General features: G+C 56.1%; 1 protein-coding gene and 1 non-coding gene across 12 annotated transcripts in view; both read left to right on the forward strand.

Moving 5' to 3' along the window:
• CRTC1 (CREB regulated transcription coactivator 1) overlaps positions 1-19,636 on the forward strand; it is a 76,159-nt gene that overhangs the window by 49,640 nt on the left and 6,883 nt on the right. For 2 of the 11 annotated variants that reach the window (XM_023247633.2, XM_023247651.2), the window contains 9 exons: positions 96-181; positions 4,096-4,136; positions 4,623-4,843; positions 9,567-9,700; positions 12,908-13,060; positions 13,169-13,219; positions 15,389-15,493; positions 18,530-18,616; positions 19,240-19,420. In XM_023247633.2, coding sequence (XP_023103401.1) covers positions 96-181; positions 4,096-4,136; positions 4,623-4,843; positions 9,567-9,700; positions 12,908-13,060; positions 13,169-13,219; positions 15,389-15,493; positions 18,530-18,616; positions 19,240-19,420 — 1,059 coding nt within the window. Of the gene's footprint in view, positions 1-95; positions 182-4,095; positions 4,137-4,622; positions 4,844-9,566; positions 9,701-12,907; positions 13,220-15,388; positions 15,494-18,529; positions 18,617-19,239; positions 19,421-19,636 lie in introns of all 11 variants that reach the window. The other 9 variants (XM_023247614.2, XM_023247619.2, XM_023247627.2 and 6 more) reach the window with 7 other exon arrangements.
• LOC111559602 lies at positions 367-468 on the forward strand. The gene has a single exon (XR_002740731.1). It is a non-coding gene; the product is annotated as a U6 spliceosomal RNA (small nuclear RNA).

Consider the following 19,636-nt stretch of genomic DNA (forward strand, 5'->3'; position numbering starts at 1 on the left):
GACCCTGTGTATGTCAGGGAAGCTCCCCACTTTGGTGCCACGTAGCTTCAAAGTGAAAAGGTTCTGATTTTCTTTCTCTTCCCACCCCACCCCAGTCTTACTATTAACAGTCCCAGGAATGGAGGAAACCACATCGGAGACAGATAAGAATCTTCCCAAGCAAGCATGGGATACCAAGAAGGTAAGAGTCCAAGGGCTTTCAAAAACGGTTTTCCTTCTTGATCTTTTTTTTAATAGCCTAGCCAAAGGTAGAGAAATAGCACACCTTCCCTGAAGTGTGAACCTCACTCAGATTTGACCGGGCCTGCCATTAGGGTTAAATAGACCTGCTATACTGGTCAGAAGCCATGAAGAATTAAAACCCACGTTCACTGTGGCAGCACCTATACTAAAATTGGAACCATAGAGAGCTTAGCATGGCCTCTGCACAAGAATGACACGCAGATTCATGAAGTGCGCCGTATTTTTATGTATGGCGTTGGCTGTGAACCAGACTTACTGTGGTGATCATTTCACAGTACATACAAATAGTGAACCTATTTGTCCAAGTCTGTGAAGATGCTCAGGGTTTAGAACCTATACCTCCTAATTCTTAGCCTGTGATCTTTCTGCTAACCCATAGTATTGGGTAATTGTCATTGTTTATACATGGTTACAGTCATCCTTAAACTTCCATTAAGTCTACTTGGAATTTTCAGTTGAGTTGAAATCTCTGTATTACCTCCAGGTCCAGAAACAAATTTCCCAACAACCTATAAAATGTCTAGTGGTAAGATAGAATTTGTGCCATGAGTACAAATTTCAAAGAATTTGAATAGAACAAAATACACTTAACACCAAATCTATTTTGAATATTAAAAAAAAAAACAACAAAAAACTAAAACCCATTGCTGGTCAGGGTGTGGTGAAAGGGGCAGCAACATGCATTGCTCATCCCCCCCCAGGAAATCGTAGGGAGGTGACAAATGAACAAACAGTGATGTGTTCCTCAAAGGCAGGTGTTCAGAACTTTCGAAATCAACTGGAAAGAACTTGAATGTTCGACAGTAGGGGGGTTTTATAACTGAGGATGAAAGCATCCTCAGTCCCCCATGCGGAAAGTTCCGCACATGGTGAGTTGGGATTTTTGAAGGAATTTTAAAGGCATGAGTGACACTCATGATGGTACTGTTCTGTGGAAAGAACAGGATAAAGCATAAAACATTTCGAGATAGACAGGCATACCTCATTCTATTGCGCTTTGCTTTATTGTGTTGCGTTTTTTTTACAAATTGAAGGTTTGTGGCAACCCCGTGTTGAGCAAGAATATCAGTACCATTGTTCCAACAGCATTTGCTCACTTTGTGTCTCTGTGTCACATTCTGGTAATTCTTGGAATTGTTCATATTTTTTCATTATTTGTTATGTGACATTTGATTAATGATCACAACTCAAAGTTCAGATGATTAGCATTTTTAGAAATAATTTTTTTAACTCTTTTTTTTTGAGAGAGAGAGAGAGAGAGAGAGGGTGCAAGTGAACAAGGGGCAGAGAGAGAGAAGTGGGGCTCACCCGGGGCTCCAACTCATGAACTGTAAGATAATGACCTGAGCCAAAGTCAGATGCTTAACAACTGAGCTCCTCAGGCACCCAACTGTTTTGTTTTGTTTTGTTTTTTAATTTATTCACTTTGAGAGAGAACATGAGCAGGGGAGAGGCAGAGAGAGGGAGAGAGAGAATCCCAAGCAGGCACTCCAGTCTCAGCGCAGAGCCTGATGCAGGGCTCAAACTCATAAACTGTGAGATCATGACCCGAGCTGAAACCCAGAGTTGGATGCTTAACTGACTGAGCCACCCAGGCACCCCAATAAAGTATTTTTTAAGTTTATTTATTTATTTTGAGAGAAAGAGGGGGGGAGAGAGAGAGAGAGAGAGAGAGAGAGAGAGAAAGAGAAAGAGAACATGAGTGGGGGAAGGGCAGAGAGAAAGGAAAGAGAATCCCAAGCAGGCTCTATGCTGTCAGGCCTATGTGGGGCTCGATCTCACAAACCATGAGATCATGACCTGAAGCCAAAATCAAGAGTCCGTTACTTAATCAGCTGAGCCACCCAGACGCCCCAGCAGTAAAGTATTTTAATTAAAGGCACATAACTTGTTTTTTTAAAACACTGTCATTGCATACTTACACTGCAGGATAGTGTAAACATAACTTCTTTGTGCACTGGGAAACCAAAAATTCACTTGACTTGCTTTACTGTGATATTTGCTTTATTGGGGTGTTCTGGAACTGAAGCTGCAGTATCTCCAAGGTATGCCAGGGTGTGCACACAGATGCCTGGGTGTGATAGGACCCGTCCCAGGGGAGACGTGCAAACGGGGCGTGTCCCCTCGAGTGTCAGGTGCGGGCGCCATTGTCAGCCCTTTATCCGTGTCTGCATGTTCCAGTTTTGCACAAAGAAGGCATAGGATTTTCATATTCGGGGGAAAAAAATAATTCAAAAAGAATTCTGACAACCCGAACAAAATCGGGAAGCCACTGAAACACCTAGTCGCAGAGAGGTGAGTGGGTAAAGAAAGACATCAGGGTTATAAGCAGCCGAATGTGCTGCTGAACCATGAAGACAGGGAAGATGGTGGGGGTTGGTGCAAACACACTTGACATCCTGGGAGTGAGAAAAGAGGGCGGCAGAGCCCAGCATCATGGCTAAACTTTTAACTGCCTCGCAAAATGACGTGGCTGCAAGGATGTCAGTAAAGGAATTCCACTGGATTTGTGGGGAGTGGGGTGGGGGGCGGGCAATGATGGGTGAATTTTTAATACTGTTTAGAAATCCACAGTTATCTCCATAATGTTCGTGGAATGCTTTTGAAAGGTTCTTTAGAAAGTCATTGTCATCACGCTTTGAAAAAATCCGGTAATGAAGCAAGTGTTTACTCACAGAATTAAGGAGCCAGTGGCCAAGTACAAACCTGTCCCTCTGGCATTTTCTGCAGAGGCTTAATGCTGCTGGCCGCGCACCACCCCTCAGGGTCCCCAGTCACTGTAGGGCCCCCCCAGCCCCTCCCCCCCCCACACACTGGGTGTGCACATGGAGTCTACAGCCCTCCGCCGGTGCATCCACCTTCTTATCTGATAATCCCTAAAGAACACATCAGCCTGAGGGCCTGTGAGGCGGATGGAGAATGAGGGAAGGTGACACAGCCGGAGCCCTCCCTCCATCAGCACACGGGCTCTGTCCAGTCATGTCTGCCGCCGTCCGGCGGGTTTCCTCCTTTGTCCTTGAATGAGAGTCTAGGGGCTCTGCCTAGAGCCTACAGTTCCCGGCTGGCATAGTGGCCCCAGCTCGAAGAGGAGGAAACCAGCCAGGGTCCTGCTGCCAACAGGGTTTCCCTGGGACCCCCTTCCCAGCCCCACAGGGCAGGCAAAGTCTTCATCCTCAGGTGGTGGGTGCGTGGGAGCACACACAGCACCACGGTCCCTGTGGGAGCCATAGCTGAGGGACCACGGGAAGGTGGGTCAGCTAGGGGCAGGGAGCGCCCTCTGTGTGTTCACGGTGCCCAGTCTGAGCCTCTTCATGCTGCCCCACATGATGTACTTCCCTGCCGTAGACAATTGGGTGCTGAGCAGAGGTGGCCCCTGCCCCGGGATCCCCTCCCACTCTGATCCAGGAATGGAATGGGGGATTGGTTCGGGGTGCCCACGTTTCCAGTGACTCCACTGCTGAGGTGGTGCCTGGGGTTTTCGGGTGTATAGACTGGACAAACCACCATCTTCCCCAAATGCCTGCTGACAAGGGACCATGTCACTCCTCTGCTGTGCCCAGCTTATGGGCAGACAGCTAGGCTTGGATGTGCCTGCTTGCCACCAAGGGCAGGGGCTGGAGGTGGGGGCTGTAGAGGCCCCTCTGCACATAACTCTTGGTTTTGCCCCTGGGCATGTCTGGGACAGGCCCCTCTGCCTTTGAGGTTGCCTGGTTCTGGTTTGTGAGACGTTCCAGGACCTGATAAACTCCCTTCTTGCTGAGCGTCTCCGGCCCTTGTGGCGTGGTCAGCCATGCCCTGAGGAGCCACAGCACGCCAGGAGGCCCGCTCAGTGTCCGCTGTCTTCTCTTTCAGACGGGGTCCAGGCCCAAGTCCTGCGAGGTCCCCGGGATCAAGTAAGTCTCAGCAGGGCCCACCCTGCATGCCCAGGGCTGTCAGGGCCGCTCAGATGACCCCAGGGCTTCCCGTCCGCTAGCTCACAGGCTGCAAGTCCCGACAAGAGGGGCGCCCCGCCGCTGGCTGCCAGTCATCGAGCCTCACAGGGGGCGGGGGGGACATGGGGCCCTACTCCCCTTCCCTGCCTGAGGTGGCAGAGCCCCGCCCCCACCACCCCTGCTCAGCTCCAGCTTGCCCACTCCTCAGACACCCCCTGTCCCTGAGCCGCAGGAGGACCCTCACCCCAGCCTCCTATCCTGCATAGATAGGTAGGCTGCTTCCTAAGGTCCCATTGGAGGTGTAGGCTGACAGTCCTTTTCCGAGCATGGCAGCACCTAATCTTTTCGCACCAGTCTCCCCCGACACCTCGCTCCCCTGCCACAGCTTCTGGGGAAGAATGGGCCGGCGAGAGCTCACCTCCCCCCTCTGTCTGGCCTTCCCCCCAGCATCTTTCCATCCGCTGACCAGGAAAACACTACAGCCCTGATCCCCGCCACCCACAACACAGGGGGCTCCCTGCCTGACCTGACCAACATACACTTCCCCTCCCCCCTCCCGACCCCACTGGACCCTGAGGAGCCCACCTTCCCCGCGCTCAGCAGCTCCAGCAGCACCGGCAACCTCGCGGCCAACCTGACTCATCTGGGCATCGGCGGCGCCAACCAGGGTAAGGCCAGGCCAGAAGGCGGGAGAACTTCTTCCCCTGGCAGAGCTGAACGGCTAGTGAAGACAACACATGGGTTTGGATGAAGATTTAGCAGGGTGACATCCAAAATGCTGGGCATGGAGTGAGGGGCAGAACCTACCACAGGGGCTGGGCTTTCCCAGTATTGCCCAGGAAAGGCATCCCAGGCAGAGGGCACGGGTTTGGTGAAGGCCTGGGGGTGGGAAAACTCAGCGGTGTCCCCAGGGATCAGACAGTGGTTCTGAGGGTGTACTGGGGGCTTCAGAGAGTCTGGGTGAGTCCAGAACATTCTAGGAGGGGAGCCCCCAAGAGTTTGATCCGGCCGGGGTGTGCCAGGCTTTCCCCCCACCTCTCCTTGTCCTCAGCTCTTCATGGAGGGCCAGGACCAGTCCTGACCTGCTCCCCCCACACTCCACCTGCTTGGGACACTCCAGTCCAGGCCACATTCATGGGGACATCCCATGGGCCCCTCACCTTCCTAATATCTCCCAGTGCTGCCCAACCCTGCTTCTCTGGGGACGAGCAGCACGGTTTCCCAGTGGCTTGCCTCTTCTGTTCTCTTGCCTGCCCTGACCTGTTGATGCATCCCGTCAGCCCCACCATTGGGACCCGGGCCAACCTGGACCTTCTCTACCTTACATGGCCTCCACCTACCTGCCCACCTCCCCCTCCAGCTCTCAGCCTCTTCTCAGCCAGGATGGCCATCACCTCATGGCTCTCGTCTGCTCAGGATCTTGCACGGGTCCTCGGTTCCCTCCCAGTGAAAACCTGAGACCCCTGGGGCCCGGGAGATCAACTACAGTTCACCCTCCGACTTTGTCTCCTGCCCCCCACACCATCTCCTCTCTGGCCAGTGAGCTCACCTCAGGGCCTTGGCATGTGCCACCTCTCTTCCACAGTCCTCTTCCTCCAGATGGCTGCAGGACCCCTCGCCCACCCCATCCCTGCTCACACCTCTTCTCAATGAGCCATCGTGGCCCCCTGCCCACACTCTTGCCTCCAGCCTCTCACTCTTGCTTTTCTTCATTTACCCTGCTGCTGTTGAGTCACTACTTTGCTCTCATCTGTTCCCTGGGCCAGGCCTGGCTCTCCCACGTCCCCACTATGACCCGCAAGTCCCCAGTGTGATTCTTGCACCCATGTTGACTGTGGGATGTGTGGGTTTACATCCAGGGAGGACACAAGGCAGCCCCAACAGCCTCATGGTGGGATGGGCAGAATGTGGACCCCTCTGTGAGTCCACACATGTCAGGACTTGGTGACCGGTGAGAGCGCTACCTTGCTGCCCTGCATCCTGCCCAGGAGCCGATGCTCGCCCAGTCCATCTGCCTGTCTTACCTCTGTCCCGAGCGTGGTGGGCAGCACCATGCAGGGTTTTCTGAGAGAGAATCACACGCTCTAATTCACATTTGCCACAGCCCTTCTAACCACCCAAGGAGAATAGGCTATCAGGAGGGGTGCCAGTGCCAGGGCAGGGCCCCACTGAACACTGTAGAGAGACTTCCAGGTGAAGTTGTCTGGCCCACGTTACAGGGAACAGAGGCACTTGAGCCGGAGTTGTTCCGGGCTTTGGTGCTGACAGGACCAGAGGCAGGTGAGGGGTGTTAAGGACAGTGCAAGTGTTCCTAGGTTTCTAGACTAGGAAATAGAGGCCAGAACAGTGAAAAGCGGGGCAGGACCCTGGCCTAAGAGCATTGAGGCTCTGTTCTTGCGTGTACATACCTGGCCCCGTGCCCACCGAGGCTCAGCCACTAGGCAGAGGGCGTCAGCTTCCACTGTCCCCCCCCACCCCCGGGACAAAGTGAACAGGTTCAGGGGATCCTGAGACCCATGGCCCCCCTGAGAGGTGGGTGGGCCGGGAGGGTCCACACAGGCCTATGCAAAGCAAGAAATCAGCAGGTTGGCTCTGGAGACACTGGAGGGGCCCCCTTTTGTAGGCACCACTGTTTCCTGGCCCCCCTTTTTCTCCTCACGTCTTGCTGTGGCCTCCAGAGCACCACCCCCTCCTCCAGAGGGTCCTTGGCAGCCCCCCAGCACCCGCCCAGGAGCTGTGCACCTCCAGCCCATGCCGAGTCTAAACAAGCACAGGAAAACACAACACATGTGAAAGCCATAGACGCGGGAACAAGCGCAGACCCCGAGCGTGGGGCCCAGACCCTGGCCCGCCTGGCTGGGAGCGTCAGCCCAGTAATGTCTGACATGTGTTCGGTTGTTTGCGAACCTGCCGCTCTAGCTGCTCGCCTGGCAGGGGCTCCGCTTTCTGGGCGCATTTTAAATCAAGCCGAGCCGCTGGCCCCTGGCACACGTGGAGACGGCCCCCCCAGCCCACCCGCCAGTTGGAACGTGAGCCCCTCGAGGAAGAATGGGAGGCTTCTGCCTCCAAGGAGACAGCGGCCCCTCTCGTTCTCTTAAACATTTGCTGAGGTCGTTTTCCTGGTTGTTGGCCAGAACCTGGAGGAGGGCAGGCCCGGGTCCTCCTTCCTGGCACAGCTCCAAGGCCTGCCAGCCCCGCATACGAGGCTTGCGTGCCTCTGGCTGGGCCCCTGCCACCTGGCCTGCCCTCCCCTGGCAGCTCTCCCTGCCCGCCCCAGACTTCCCTTCCAGCTGGCCTCACTCCTTTTCCCAAAGGTGATCCAGGTTGCCAAAAGGAATTCAACAGCAAGGCGTCCGTCCGCCCTCCCAGCCCAACTGGCCTCTCCTGGGGTGGTGGCCGCCCAGTGTGAGACCAGGAGCTCACTCTGCAGCCCAGCGGAGGATTAAAAACTCCCTTGTACTCAAGATAGACAGAGGCTGGCAACCCAAGCACCAAATCCAGCCTACCGGTGTGTTTTGTCTGGCCCATGGTTGCATGCGTGATGCTTTGAATCAACATCTGAAAATCAGGAGAGTGTGTGTAAAACTCTAGACTTCTGGCTTCTCTTGAAGAATCAGAAGGCCCAGCAGTGGTGGGTCGAGTTCGTATGCCACAGGCCCCTCCTGCCCCTGTTGCCCCACTGACCCTCTCTTGGTATTTGCCTCTGCTGCTCACTGAGCCCTGACGTCTGCTCCCTGGGTGTTGAGTGCTCACAACCCGAAGGATGTCAGAGGCAGTGGATGCTCAGAGAAGAGGAGGGAGCAGCCTGTGGTCCCGACCGTGTTCCCTGACTAGGCATCTCCCGGACTCTTCCTGCTCAGGCTTCTTGTCCATGCCCCCCTTGATGCTGCTGTGTTTGCAGCAGCTTGATTCTGGGGCCCAAGTTCTGTGTATAACTTGGAACCCGGGGCTCTGCCTTGGGAGCACTCTGCCAGGCCCTCCTGCAGTGCACGGCTAAGTGGAGCTGCCAGGGCGACTGAGGGGAAGTGCAGGCATGACCAGGCTTGCCTCGCACAGATGACACAGCCAGTGAGCAGCTGCCCTGGGCGGAGAGAAGGCCGCCCGTCATCTCCCCTCAGTGTGTGCTGGGCGCATTCCCACTGGCCTGTGAACCTGCCATCTCACCTGCTGGAACAAGGTTAATCTGACGGCCCTCGGCAGAATGGGGCCAGCTACCCCAGGTGAGTCAGGCTTCTGCACCACCGGCCTTGACTGCAGGCCAGACTGTCTTGAGAGCCTGCTCCCAACCTCATTAGGGCCTCACAGTGAACTCTTGAGGGTGGCTGTTATCGTTTCCATCTCAAGGACAAGGAGACCGACTGGGAGATCAAGCCAATCCCCCAGGGCTCCCGCAAGCATCAGGAGGCCTCTCCCTGGCACCGTGCCCCAGGATAACCCAGCAGGCCCCAACTGCTTCCATACTGAACTTGACCTCACTCAGCTCCTTCACAACAGACACGTCCAGGGATGGGATTCCGGGGGGAGGGGGCCAGGGTGACGGAAGGGGCAACACGGAGCCCTCCTGACAGGAGCTCGATCAGCAGCAAGGGTGTTGGAAGGAGAGAGAGAGTAACTGAGTTTCTAGGTTGGGCAGCCCAGCAGGGCTGATGGTCCAGCATGGAGAGCACATGAGGTGAGAGGAGAAGGTTGTGGACATGAGATGGGGGAGGGGCTGCCAGATACACGGGTCTGGGGCTGAAAGGAGATCTGGCTGAAGGAATAGTTCATTACAGGGTGGTACAATTTTGAGAGCATGAGGCTGTAGAGGAAACTGCAGCCTCTGGGCAGGACCAGCTTGCTTGAAGCTAACCAAAACCCAAGCCAGTTTAGGCAAAAAAGGGGCACCGATTATCTCCCAAAACCAGGAAGCACCACTGTGGCTGGATCTAGAGCTCAGGTGCTGCCGCTCCTCAGCCCCTGATTCTCCAGCTGGCTCTTCCCTTTGCGGCCATATGGTGCTCTCCTCACACAGCTCCAGACCTCCCTTCTTGGAGTTCCATCAGAAGTCCCAGGGCAGTCTCTCATTGGGCCAGTCTGGTCACATGTCCATCTGGGGGCCAATCATGTGGTGGTGCAGAGGCAGGGAAGTGCTGATTGGCAGGGCCTGTGGGACACGTCCCTGGGAGGGATGGCAGGATCAGTGGGATAGTGCTAGCCAGCATGGGGATGGAGCAGGAAAGAGAACAGAGTCTACACAGGTATTGGGGCCTTGGAGGGGAGCACCCTGGGTTCGGTGATTAGGACACAATGGATTCTGAGTGACGGGGCTGCTCCCAGCAGTGACCAAGGTGTGTGAGCAGCCCTCTGGAGGCCAGAGTCATGCCCACCCTTCTCTCCTGTTCTCCCTTTCAGGAATGAGCACGCCAGGCTCCTCACCACAGCACCGTCCAGCTGGCGTCAGCCCGTTGTCCCTGAACACAGAGGCAAGGAGACAGCAGGCCCAGCAGGTGTCGCCCACCCTTTCCCAGCTGTCACCCATCACTCAGGTGTGAGGGCGTGGTGGGGTGGGGCGGGGAGGCGTGGCCTGCTCTGCCCCTCAGGGAAGCCTCCCTCTCCTTCCAGGGGCCTATAGAACCTTGAAGACAAACGTTCCCAACATTTCTGGCTATTTGTCAAAATTTCAAGCGCATGAAAATGTATTAAGTACTGGCCTGGAATCTCTTGTAGCTGTCATGGGCAGATTTGTGTGACTGGGTGTCCTTCTTTATGTCACTTTCCCTTCTTGAGGATCTAGTTGAATTTCTCCAAAATGAGATGTTTAGAGAGGTTTTTTTGTTTTTTCAATTTACCATAATTTTGTTTCCTCTGCTTTTTTTGGTAGCTCATATGTGTCTAGGAATTGGTCTCTTTCATCTAGATTGTACAGTGTGCTGTCATATGATCATTCATAGCACTCCTAATTCTGTTCTTTGAAGTTGGTCGTAATGTTCCCACTTTTGTTTCTGGTTTCAGTAATTTGATTCTTCTCTTTTTTACTTAGTCAATTTAGGGCCTTTATGGCCCTAAATTAGGAAGCATTCCCTCCTCTTTTGTTTCTTTGGAAGCATTTGAGAAACGCTGGTGCGGATTCTTTAAATATGTGGTAGAATTCACCAGCAAAGCCCCTGGGTCTTAGCCTATCCTTGTTGGGAAATTTGAGGGTTTTTTTTTAAGTTTTAACTTAATTCCAGGTAGGTAACGTACAGTGTAATATTAGTTTGAGGTGTACGATACAGTGATCCAGCATTCCATACGTCACCCGCCGCTCATCACAAGTGTACGTCTTCATCCCCATCACCTATTTCCCCCGTCCCCCCATCTGCCTTCCCTCTGGCAACCATCAGTGTGTTCTCTGTGGCTAACACTTGGTTTCTTGGTTTCTCTCTCTCTTCTTTTTTTCCTTTGCTCGTTTGTTTTGTTTCTTAAATCCCACGTATGAGTGAAATCATACGGTATTTGTCTTTCTCTGACTTATTTCACTTAGCGTGATACTCTCTAGTTCCATCCGTGTCATTGCAGATGGCAAGATCTCATTCTTTCTTTAAATTTATTTTTACTTAGGGGCGCCTGGGTGGCGCAGTCGGTTAAGCGTCCGACTTCAGCCAGGTCACGATCTCGCGGTCCGGGAGTTCGAGCCCCGCGTCGGGCTCTGGGCTGATGGCTCAGAGCCTGGGGCCTGTTTCCGATTCTGTGTCTCCCTCTCTCTGCCCCTCTCCCGTTCATGCTCTGTCTCTCTCTGTCCCAAAAATAAATAAACGTTGAAATTTATTTTTACTTATTTATTTATATTTCATTTTTTGAGAGAGAGAGAGATTGCTTGAGCGGGGGTTGGGGGTGGGGGAGAGAATCCCAAGCAGGCTCCATGCTAAGCATCACAGGGCTCAATCCTGTGACCCTGGGATCATGACCTGAGTCGAAATTAAGAGTTGGCCACTCAACCAGCTGAGCCACCCAGGTACCCCAAGATTTCATTCTTTTTTATGACTGAATAGTATTCCTTTTTTTTTTTTTTTTTAAGTTTTTAAATTTATTTTGAGAGAGACTCTAGAGAGAGAGAATCCCAAGCAGGCTCCACACTGTCAGCCTGGAGCTTGACTTGGGGCATAAGCCCATGAACTGTGAGATCATGACCTGAGCCAAAATCAGGAGTCAGTGCTTAACCCACTGAGACACCGAGGAGCCCCCACATCTTCTTTATCCATTTATCAATCAATGGATACTTGGGCCACTTCCATAATTTGGCTATTGTAAATAATGCTGCTGTAAACACTGGGGTGCATGTATCCCTTTGAATTAGTATTTGTGTATCCTTTGGCTAAATACCTAGTAGTGGGATTGCTGGATTGTAGGGTAGTTAGTTCTATTTTTAACTTTTTGAGGAAACTCCATATTGCTCTCTAGAGTGGCTGCACCAGTTTTCATTTCTGTCATCAGCGCAGGAGGATTCCCCTTTCTCTACATCCTTACCAACACTTGTTGTTTCTTGTGTGGTTAATTTTAGCCATTCTGACAGGTGTGAGGTGATAGATTGGCATTTCCCTGATGATGAGTGATGTTGGGCATCTTTTCATGTGTCTTTTGTCCATCTGTATGTCTTTGGAAAACTGTGCATGTCTTCTGCCCATTTTTTAATTGGATTATTTGGTTTTGGGGTGTTGAATTTTGTAAGTTCTTTATATAGTCTGGATATTAACCCTTTATTGGGTATGTGATTTCCAAATATTTTCCGTTGGGAGGTTTTTGATGACTGATTCAATCTCCTTTCTTGCTATATAGGTCTATTCAGATTTTCTGTTTCTTCTTGGATCAGTTTTGGTAGTTTGTGTGTTTCCAGGAATTTGTCCGTTTTGCCTGTTTTTTTTAAAAATCCCTAATAGGTAATATTTTTGTTGTCTGTTTTTTAACATAACCTCAATGGCAGTATCTACCTATAACACAACTGATAGGCATACCTTCCACTGCCTGGCCTCAGCCCGTTGCCTTCTGTGTCTCCCGCCTGCTTGTTCAGATCAGGATCCAGACAGAGCCATGGGTAGCTTCTGGCAATGTGTCCTCAGTCTCTCGATCTGTGACCCCTGTGCCTTCTCCCTTAGACCTGCCTGCCTTTTCTGGAAACTGGTTTTTGTTCATGTAACTGCCACTTATTAGAGGCTGGGCCTTCTGTTCTGTTATATCCTGGAGCTCCTGGTCACATCCAACCTCCCTGAGAGGGCAGGAGCCCCAGCCTGCCCCAGGAACTGTCCATATAGACTCACAAATGTTGAAAACTTCCCTCTAACCAGGAAAAATTTCTCTTTCCACTCCAAGAAGGCCTGAGCTGATCATTACTGAGTGGCCACACCACCATCTCCATCACCCAGAGTGGTCTAGGCACAGGCTGCCTGCTGGGTTGCCGGAGCGTGGAGCCCTGAGCCTGAGCGGGTATGGAAGGTAGTGCCCGCCGCTCAGCGTGTGGCAAAGGAAAGGCTCCTTGGGTGCAGGGCACAAACAGCTGGATTAGAAGCCCAGGTCCTGTCCAGGTGCAGCCTAACCCTCTGTGGTCCTGGGAAAGGCCTGTCCTCTCTAGGGGGTCCAAGGTCTGGATGTCTCTTTGTTTATCCATAACATCTTTGCTGAGCATGCCAGGCCATGGGGCCCCCCCTGGGGACCAGGTACTCATAGTCTGGCCTCTTCTGCCCAGTGGCCTCCCACGTGACGCCCTCCTCTTCCCCCAGGCTGTGGCCATGGATGCCCTGTCTCTGGAGCAGCAGCTGCCCTACGCCTTCTTCACCCAGGCGGGCTCCCAGCAGCCACCACCGCCACAGCCACAGCCCCCTCCACCACCACCACCTGCGTCCCAGCAGCAGCCGCCCCCGCCACCCCCACAGGTGCCCGTCGGCCTCCCCCCAGGTGGCCCCCTGATGCCAAGCGCCAGCCTGACGCGGGGGCCCCAGCTGCCCCCGCTCGCGGTCACGGTACCGTCCTCTCTCCCCCAGTCCCCCCCAGAGAACCCGGGCCAGCCGCCAATGGGGATCGACATCACCTCGGTAAGCCTAAGATGGGATCGTGTGGGGCCTGGCTCGGGAGGGTGGGGGGGTGGCTCATGGATCCCAGGGGCTGTGGGAGACCCTCATTGGGCTCCCAAGACCCAAAGACTCAGGTGTGTCTGGCTGAAGCCTCCTCAAGGCTCCCCCTCAAGACCAGCTTGGCCAGGGGTCAGGGCTGAAGCAAGCACTGCCGGGCCAAGGTTGTCATCCCTTGTACCGATGGGGAAGCTGAGACACAAGCAGGGATCATTTGTCCCAAACTTCACCCAAGATGGACTATACTGTGTCTGACTGCAAAGCCTCTCCCATACCCTTTGATGCCCAGTACTTCAACCCTTCCCATCCAAAAACGGCTCCCTTGGAGGCAGGGAGGACACAGAACTCTCAGGGCCTGGGGAACAGACTGCTGGGACTTAGGAGGACAGAGTTGAACTTGGAGGAGAAGGGATGAATCCAGCCCTGTGGTTCATGCAGCACAGTGCCCTGGGCCAGAGACGTGCAATTTAGACCATGGGACTCCCTGCTTGGGGCCTGGGGTCCTACAGCTCAGACCATGGGACCCTTTGCCTGGACCTGGGCTCAGGGTAATGGGTGCTTGATTTTGACCTCTGCACCCCCAAACCTTCTCGAGTGTTCAGACTTTCACCTTGGTTGCCCTGGTGGGGAGGGAGTGGTCTCGGCTATCTTTGACCATATTTAGAGCAGTGGGGACTACGTTTAGGGTACAGCAAGCCCTCTCCACTCAGCCCTTGGCTGCCAACCCCAAGATAAGTGTCATCAAAACATGATGTGCTCTGCAGAGACTAGGCCCCCTGAGCTGGGTGGGGTAGGTGAAGAGAGACCTGTTTCCAAGCTGCTCTGACCCCTCAGAGGGCAAACCCCAGGGGTCCCCCGGACAAGAATGCGCACAAGCCTTTTCTTTGTCAGAAACATGGCTGGTGTGGGGGCAGCTCTGATGGCAGAGCCTGCTTGGAGTACCTCATTCCCTGACGCCCTCCAGCGGTGATGCCTCACTTTTGAGCTGGGCAGACAACGGAGGCAGGGATGTCTGGGCCAGGTGCACAGATGTTACCCCTCCACCCCCAGGGCTCTCTGTTGCCTTGCGCCCCTTGGGGGCAAGGGCTCTGGTTGCCTCTTTCTTGAGTTCGTGCAGCCTCCAGTGAGCAAGGAGAACATCCCTCTGGACAGTTTCCTCTTTCCAACTCTGAGAAGGCCCGAACCGGTCATTGCCGAGTGACCGTGCTGGCGCCTCCCACACTGATACCTTGCCTATTGTACCCCGGTGCCCCTCCCAGGCTCAACCCCTATTCCAGACTACTCAGAACAGACCACTGAGGAAATGGAGGAGACCGAGCATTTATGGGGCCCTGGGCTGGTCAGCCGGGCCTCAGTGAACAACAGGCCCAGAGAAGTCAGGGAGCTTGCCCAGAGGCACACAGCAGGTCCTGGGTGGACTGGGACCAGAGCAGGGGCTAAATCCAGGTCCTGCCCCAGCCCGTCCTGCCCCTGGTGAGAAGCTAAGGCCCTCTGTCCTTCAGGTGAGGAGGTGGCCGCCCCTGGGAGGTCTCTGGACAGCAAATGCATCAGGCTCGTCCCAAGCGGTGCCGGTGTAGTGACTGCCGGGTACCGGACGTCTTGCGGTGTGCCCCGCATGGCCTTGTTTGTCGGTCCCACCACCCCTCGAGGTGGGCAGGATGTGCTGTTGCCCAGAGTCGGCAGCAGAAGGCGGCGGCTGCCTGCCCGGCCCTGGGCCTTGTGTTGCCCACGTGCGTGTGGGTGTGTCTGTGTGTACACAGGTATGGCTGTGTGCACACGTGGGTATGTGGGTGCGGGTGTGTGTTCGTGTGGGTGCTCTGAAGCCTGCCAAGCTAAGGTGGACCCCTCCGCCCCCCCCACCACGGTCCTCCGGCGCGATTCCGTGAAGCTGGGTTCTCTGACCACGCCCCGCCCCCCCCCCCCCCAGCCTCCGGGAGCTGGGTTTGGAGACATGTGCCCGAAAGGCCCCGGGCTCCGACAGGGCTCAGGGACCCGCACCACTTGCAGGTGCTCCTGGTACCGTGCTCACCCGCTGGGCGGGGGGTCTTCGGGGGGATGCTCGGCGGGGAACGGCCAGTCCCAGGAAGCCAGGCCCGGGGCCCCTCGCGCGTCCTGACCTGTCTGTCGTCGCAGGCGCCGGCTCTGCAGCAGTACCGCACTAGTGCCGGCTCCCCGGCTAACCAGTCTCCCACCTCACCTGTCTCCAATCAAGGCTTCTCCCCCGGGAGCTCCCCGCAAGTAAGGGACACCGCCTCCCCCCTCCCGGCACCCCGCGCCCCAGCGTTGCTTCGCGCCCCCTCCCCCCCCGCGTCCCCCACCATCTGTGCCTCGCTCCATCCCATCTCGTCCACTCCGCTGGGGCGGGGAGGAGAAGGCGCCGCCCCACCAGGCCCGGCTCAGGAGCTGCCACGTTCCCGCCGTGTCTTTGTGGCCGGTGCGGAGCCCGAGCTGGAGGCGGTGGGCTCCTCGCCTGCCTTCGTGACCTCGGAGTTGGCCACACCCCCAGGCTTCTTGCCAGGGTCACCCCGGGGTCCCACAGCCTGTGCACACATCCCCACGCGGGCCTGCCCACCCGAGGCTCCCCAGAGTGGAGGAGGGCTCCACCTGCTCTGGGGCACAGCTGAGGCGGTGGCCGGCCTGTGACTGGGGCTCTGACTCCTCAGACTCTTCTCCCTCTGCCTCACAGAAGGGTGTGTCCTCACAGGAAGCTTCTCTGAGTGGGGTCCATGTCCCCATCTCACAGATGAGGAGACTGCGGCTTGCCCCAGGCAACAGGCGGGACTCGACCACATCCATCAGATTTGGGTTTTTTCCCCAACGCGGTTGGACCCCAACCTGTGACACACATACATGCAACATACCCCCATCTGGGTTCCTCAGGAGTCCCCTTAGCACAGCTCTCAGCTTATAACCAAATTCTGTCTGCAACATTCCACCAGAGAAGAGGTGCCCACAGAGCTGACATCAGGGCCCGAAATTTCCAGGCTGTAGAGCCTCCTCAGGACCCCGCCACGCCGTCCCCAAAATGTCACCAAGCTGAGAAGCTCCTAGGAGCCTCTTAGCAGTGCCCGAGGCCCTGAAGCCTCATTTTTGGTCCAGGGCACAAAAGAGAAAGGATTTTCCTCCCCTCCTAAAGAAGGAGAAGAGCTGTCTCACCAGGCAGGACCATGCGAGAACAGTGTTGAGTTCCCTGGTCCGGGGGACGTGTGGCCCGCTGTCCCCATTTCCCCAGCTCTCAGAAGTACGCCCACATGGGGCCCTGTGTGTTGAGATGGCAGGTGTCCTGTTCAGGAAAGGCTGTTCTCATGGTTCCATCTGCTGTAGGAGGAGCTCTCCTAGGATCCTTCCTCCGCCACCCAACAGTGGCCTGGGTCCTGCTGGGACCATCTGTGTGCAGCTTCCTGCTCCATAGGCAGGTGGGGAGGGCATCAGTGAGCTCAGGGCAGGCCACAGGTCAGTTTGGTATCTGTGGGCTCTGGATACATCGACACCGGTTCTGAGCCCTGGTGGCTCCCGAGAAGTGTCTAGTCTGGTCACGTGGCGTCATGGGATGCCGAGGGAGGGGAGAAGCTGGTCCAGGCAGGGGAAATGGCGAGTGGGGCCTATTCCTGAGGCTGGTCCTTGAATAATGTCTCTTTTTGTACAGGAGGCAGGAGAGGAATTCGGGGGTGGAGCAGATTTCTCAGTAGAGATTTGCCTAGACCGAGGCGGGTTGGTCCATCCTCGGCAGAAAGCGTGTTGCCGTCTTGTGAAGCCCGTGTCTGTGTGTTGGTCTGTCCATCCATCCGCTGGGTGCTGGCAAGGGAGGTGGGCCGCTCAAGTGGCTGTGAGGTCAGGGCTGTCACGTTACCTGGACCGAGCCAGACATGGGCCTGACATGGCCAAGAGGCCCACTAGGGGGCAGACCATGCTGGGTGGGCGGCGCCAGGCCTGGCTTCATGCTGCACCTGGATCCCTAGGTTGCACTCAGTGGCCCCATGGGCCGGGGCCTCCCCTCACCTCCCCGGCCTCGAGTGGACATTGTGTCTGTCTGGCTGCACCTCGGGCCTTAGGCAGCTGGCCTTTGGTACTGTGTGCTGTGCTCCTCCCTTCCATCCTGAGCAGACCTTTCTGGCAAACTCTGATGGCAGCCTCACAAACGAAACCTTAGCCTGGGTCCCCTGCTTGTGTTGGGCCTCTTTGAGTCCAAAGCCACGGGGATGGAAACAGGTACCCCAGAAGAGACCTGCTGCTTCTTCTATGGGGAAACCCATCCACAACCTCGCAGCCCCCTTTTCCAAACCTGAAGCTGGCTATATTTAGGGCAAAGGTGGCATTTTTGCCACATTGGCCGTTTTTCTTTCTGCTCTCAGCCCACTGACCAAGGAGGAAACAGACTTGTGTCCGGGCTGGGGATCTGTTTCCTGCGGCCTGGTGCCTCATGTGAGGTCTGGCCACGATGCACTGGCTGTCCCTCCTCCCGTCCATGTCCCACCGGTCTCCATCCTGCTCTCTCTGGCATCATAGGAATAAGCAGGGGCTCCAAGCTCTTGTTTCTGGTATCTCTTTTGCCTCTGAGGGTCCCCAGTCCCCTGCTCTTCTGCTGGGAGCAGACCTGTCTCCCGGCTAGCCGTGGAAGAATGGGAGTTGGGCTGCCTGCCCACCCCTGGGTCCTCGGGTCCCCCAGGCAGGCAGCCATGGACAGATAGGTAGACGGGGCTTTCTGTGTGCCTGTCTTATGTTCGCTTGGCCAGCATCTGGCTCTGTGCGCCTGTCCTGTCCATATGTATGGCCTGCTACCATGTCCCATGTCTCCCTGGGGGCCTGACACGGTTCGCCAAGTACGCTTCTCATCCTGAAATTCAGAGCACCTACTGCCTTGGCCCCGGTCACATATTTTACTCTGGAACCCTTCAGGCGGGGTTCCCAATCCCTGTGGCCCCCCCGTCTTCCATCTGATGGAAACCAGGTCACCCATTCCTGGGTTCAAGTAGAGGAGATGGGGGATGGCTCTTTGGGGGCTATTGGGGTACTGAGGCCCCCCAGGAGCAGGTGGCGGAAAGAAACATCCTGAGATCGGGGAGCACCTTGCTCAGAGTGAGCCAGGCACCCCTCCATCCTGGAAGTTGTGGGCTTTCCCAAGAGGCCTGAGGTAGATGCTCAGCCTTCTTTATCGTGAGCATCCTCCGGGAAGTTCCAGGGGCCTCCCTGTGGGCACAACCAGCCTGAGCCCCAGCAAGCCCCCGACCTGGTCTTGGGGACCGTGATGACAGCAGGCCTCTCTTCTGTCTGCAGCACTCCTCCACCTTGGGCAGCGTGTTTGGGGACTCGTACTATGAGCAGCAGATGGCGGCCAGGCAGGCCAATGCTCTGTCCCACCAGGTGAGCGGGTGCCCGGGTCACAGCGCCCACAGCTTACCCGGACGCTTACCCGGACCCCGCCCGCCCCTCGGGCGTGAGCTTCGCTCTTAAGGCTCCCTCCTGTCTCCAGGCCTTGGAAGGGGTGGCTTGGCTTTGCCTCCCCAGGCATCTGTGCCTGGCCCACAGAATGAGGCCAACAGCAGAGGGGGGAGGAAGGGTGGGCGGTGAACACTGGCAGGGACAGGCAGTGGCTGTAGCATCGGTGCCTCAGCGTGGGCCGTGCATGTGGGTTTGCCGGGAGGTAGAGCTGGCTCCGCGTGGAGGCCAGGGTCTGGGGCGTGTGGGCATGAGAAGGGTTGGCCGCTTCCTGGAGCAGGTCACGCACCCGTCCCTCCTTCCATCCATCCATCCATCCATCCAGTGAGCCCTGAGGGGGCCGTGTGCAGGCAGGCCTCGGCAGGTGCAGAGAGGGCGGAGGGGGAGACCCTGGGCATAGAATCTCATGCTCAGCATCCCCGAGTGTCTGAGCGTGGGTGCTGGGCGTCTTGCAGAGGAGGTGGTCCCGGCTGCCACAGGGCAGGCCAGCCGGCAATAGCCAGGGGCTCAGCAGGGCCGGCCTCACGCCTGTGTGCTTCCCCTGGCAGCTGGAGCAGTTCAACATGATGGAGAACGCCATCAGCTCCAGCAGCCTGTACAGCCCGGGCTCGACGCTCAACTACTCGCAGGCGGCCATGATGGGCCTCACGGGCAGCCACGGGAGCCTGCCAGACACACAGCAGCTTGGCTACCCCAGCCATAGCAGCATCCCCAACATCATCCTCACAGGTGAGGCCACGTGTGTGGCATCCCGGGCGGGGATCTTGGGCAGAGTGGGGGGCCCGGCAGCTGCGAGAGGCCTCATCCCCGGGAGAGACGGCGCCCCCGCCCTGCACGATGAGTCGTGACAGGACTGGGCCAAAGGAGGCCAGACCCCACCAACTTTGACTCGTTGCCGGGTTGTGGGACAGGCCAGGGGGACACACGCCGGACCCTGAACCAGGC

This window comes from Felis catus, chromosome A2 (genome assembly GCF_018350175.1).
Source record: "Felis catus isolate Fca126 chromosome A2, F.catus_Fca126_mat1.0, whole genome shotgun sequence".
Taxonomy (NCBI): Eukaryota; Metazoa; Chordata; class Mammalia; order Carnivora; family Felidae; genus Felis; species Felis catus.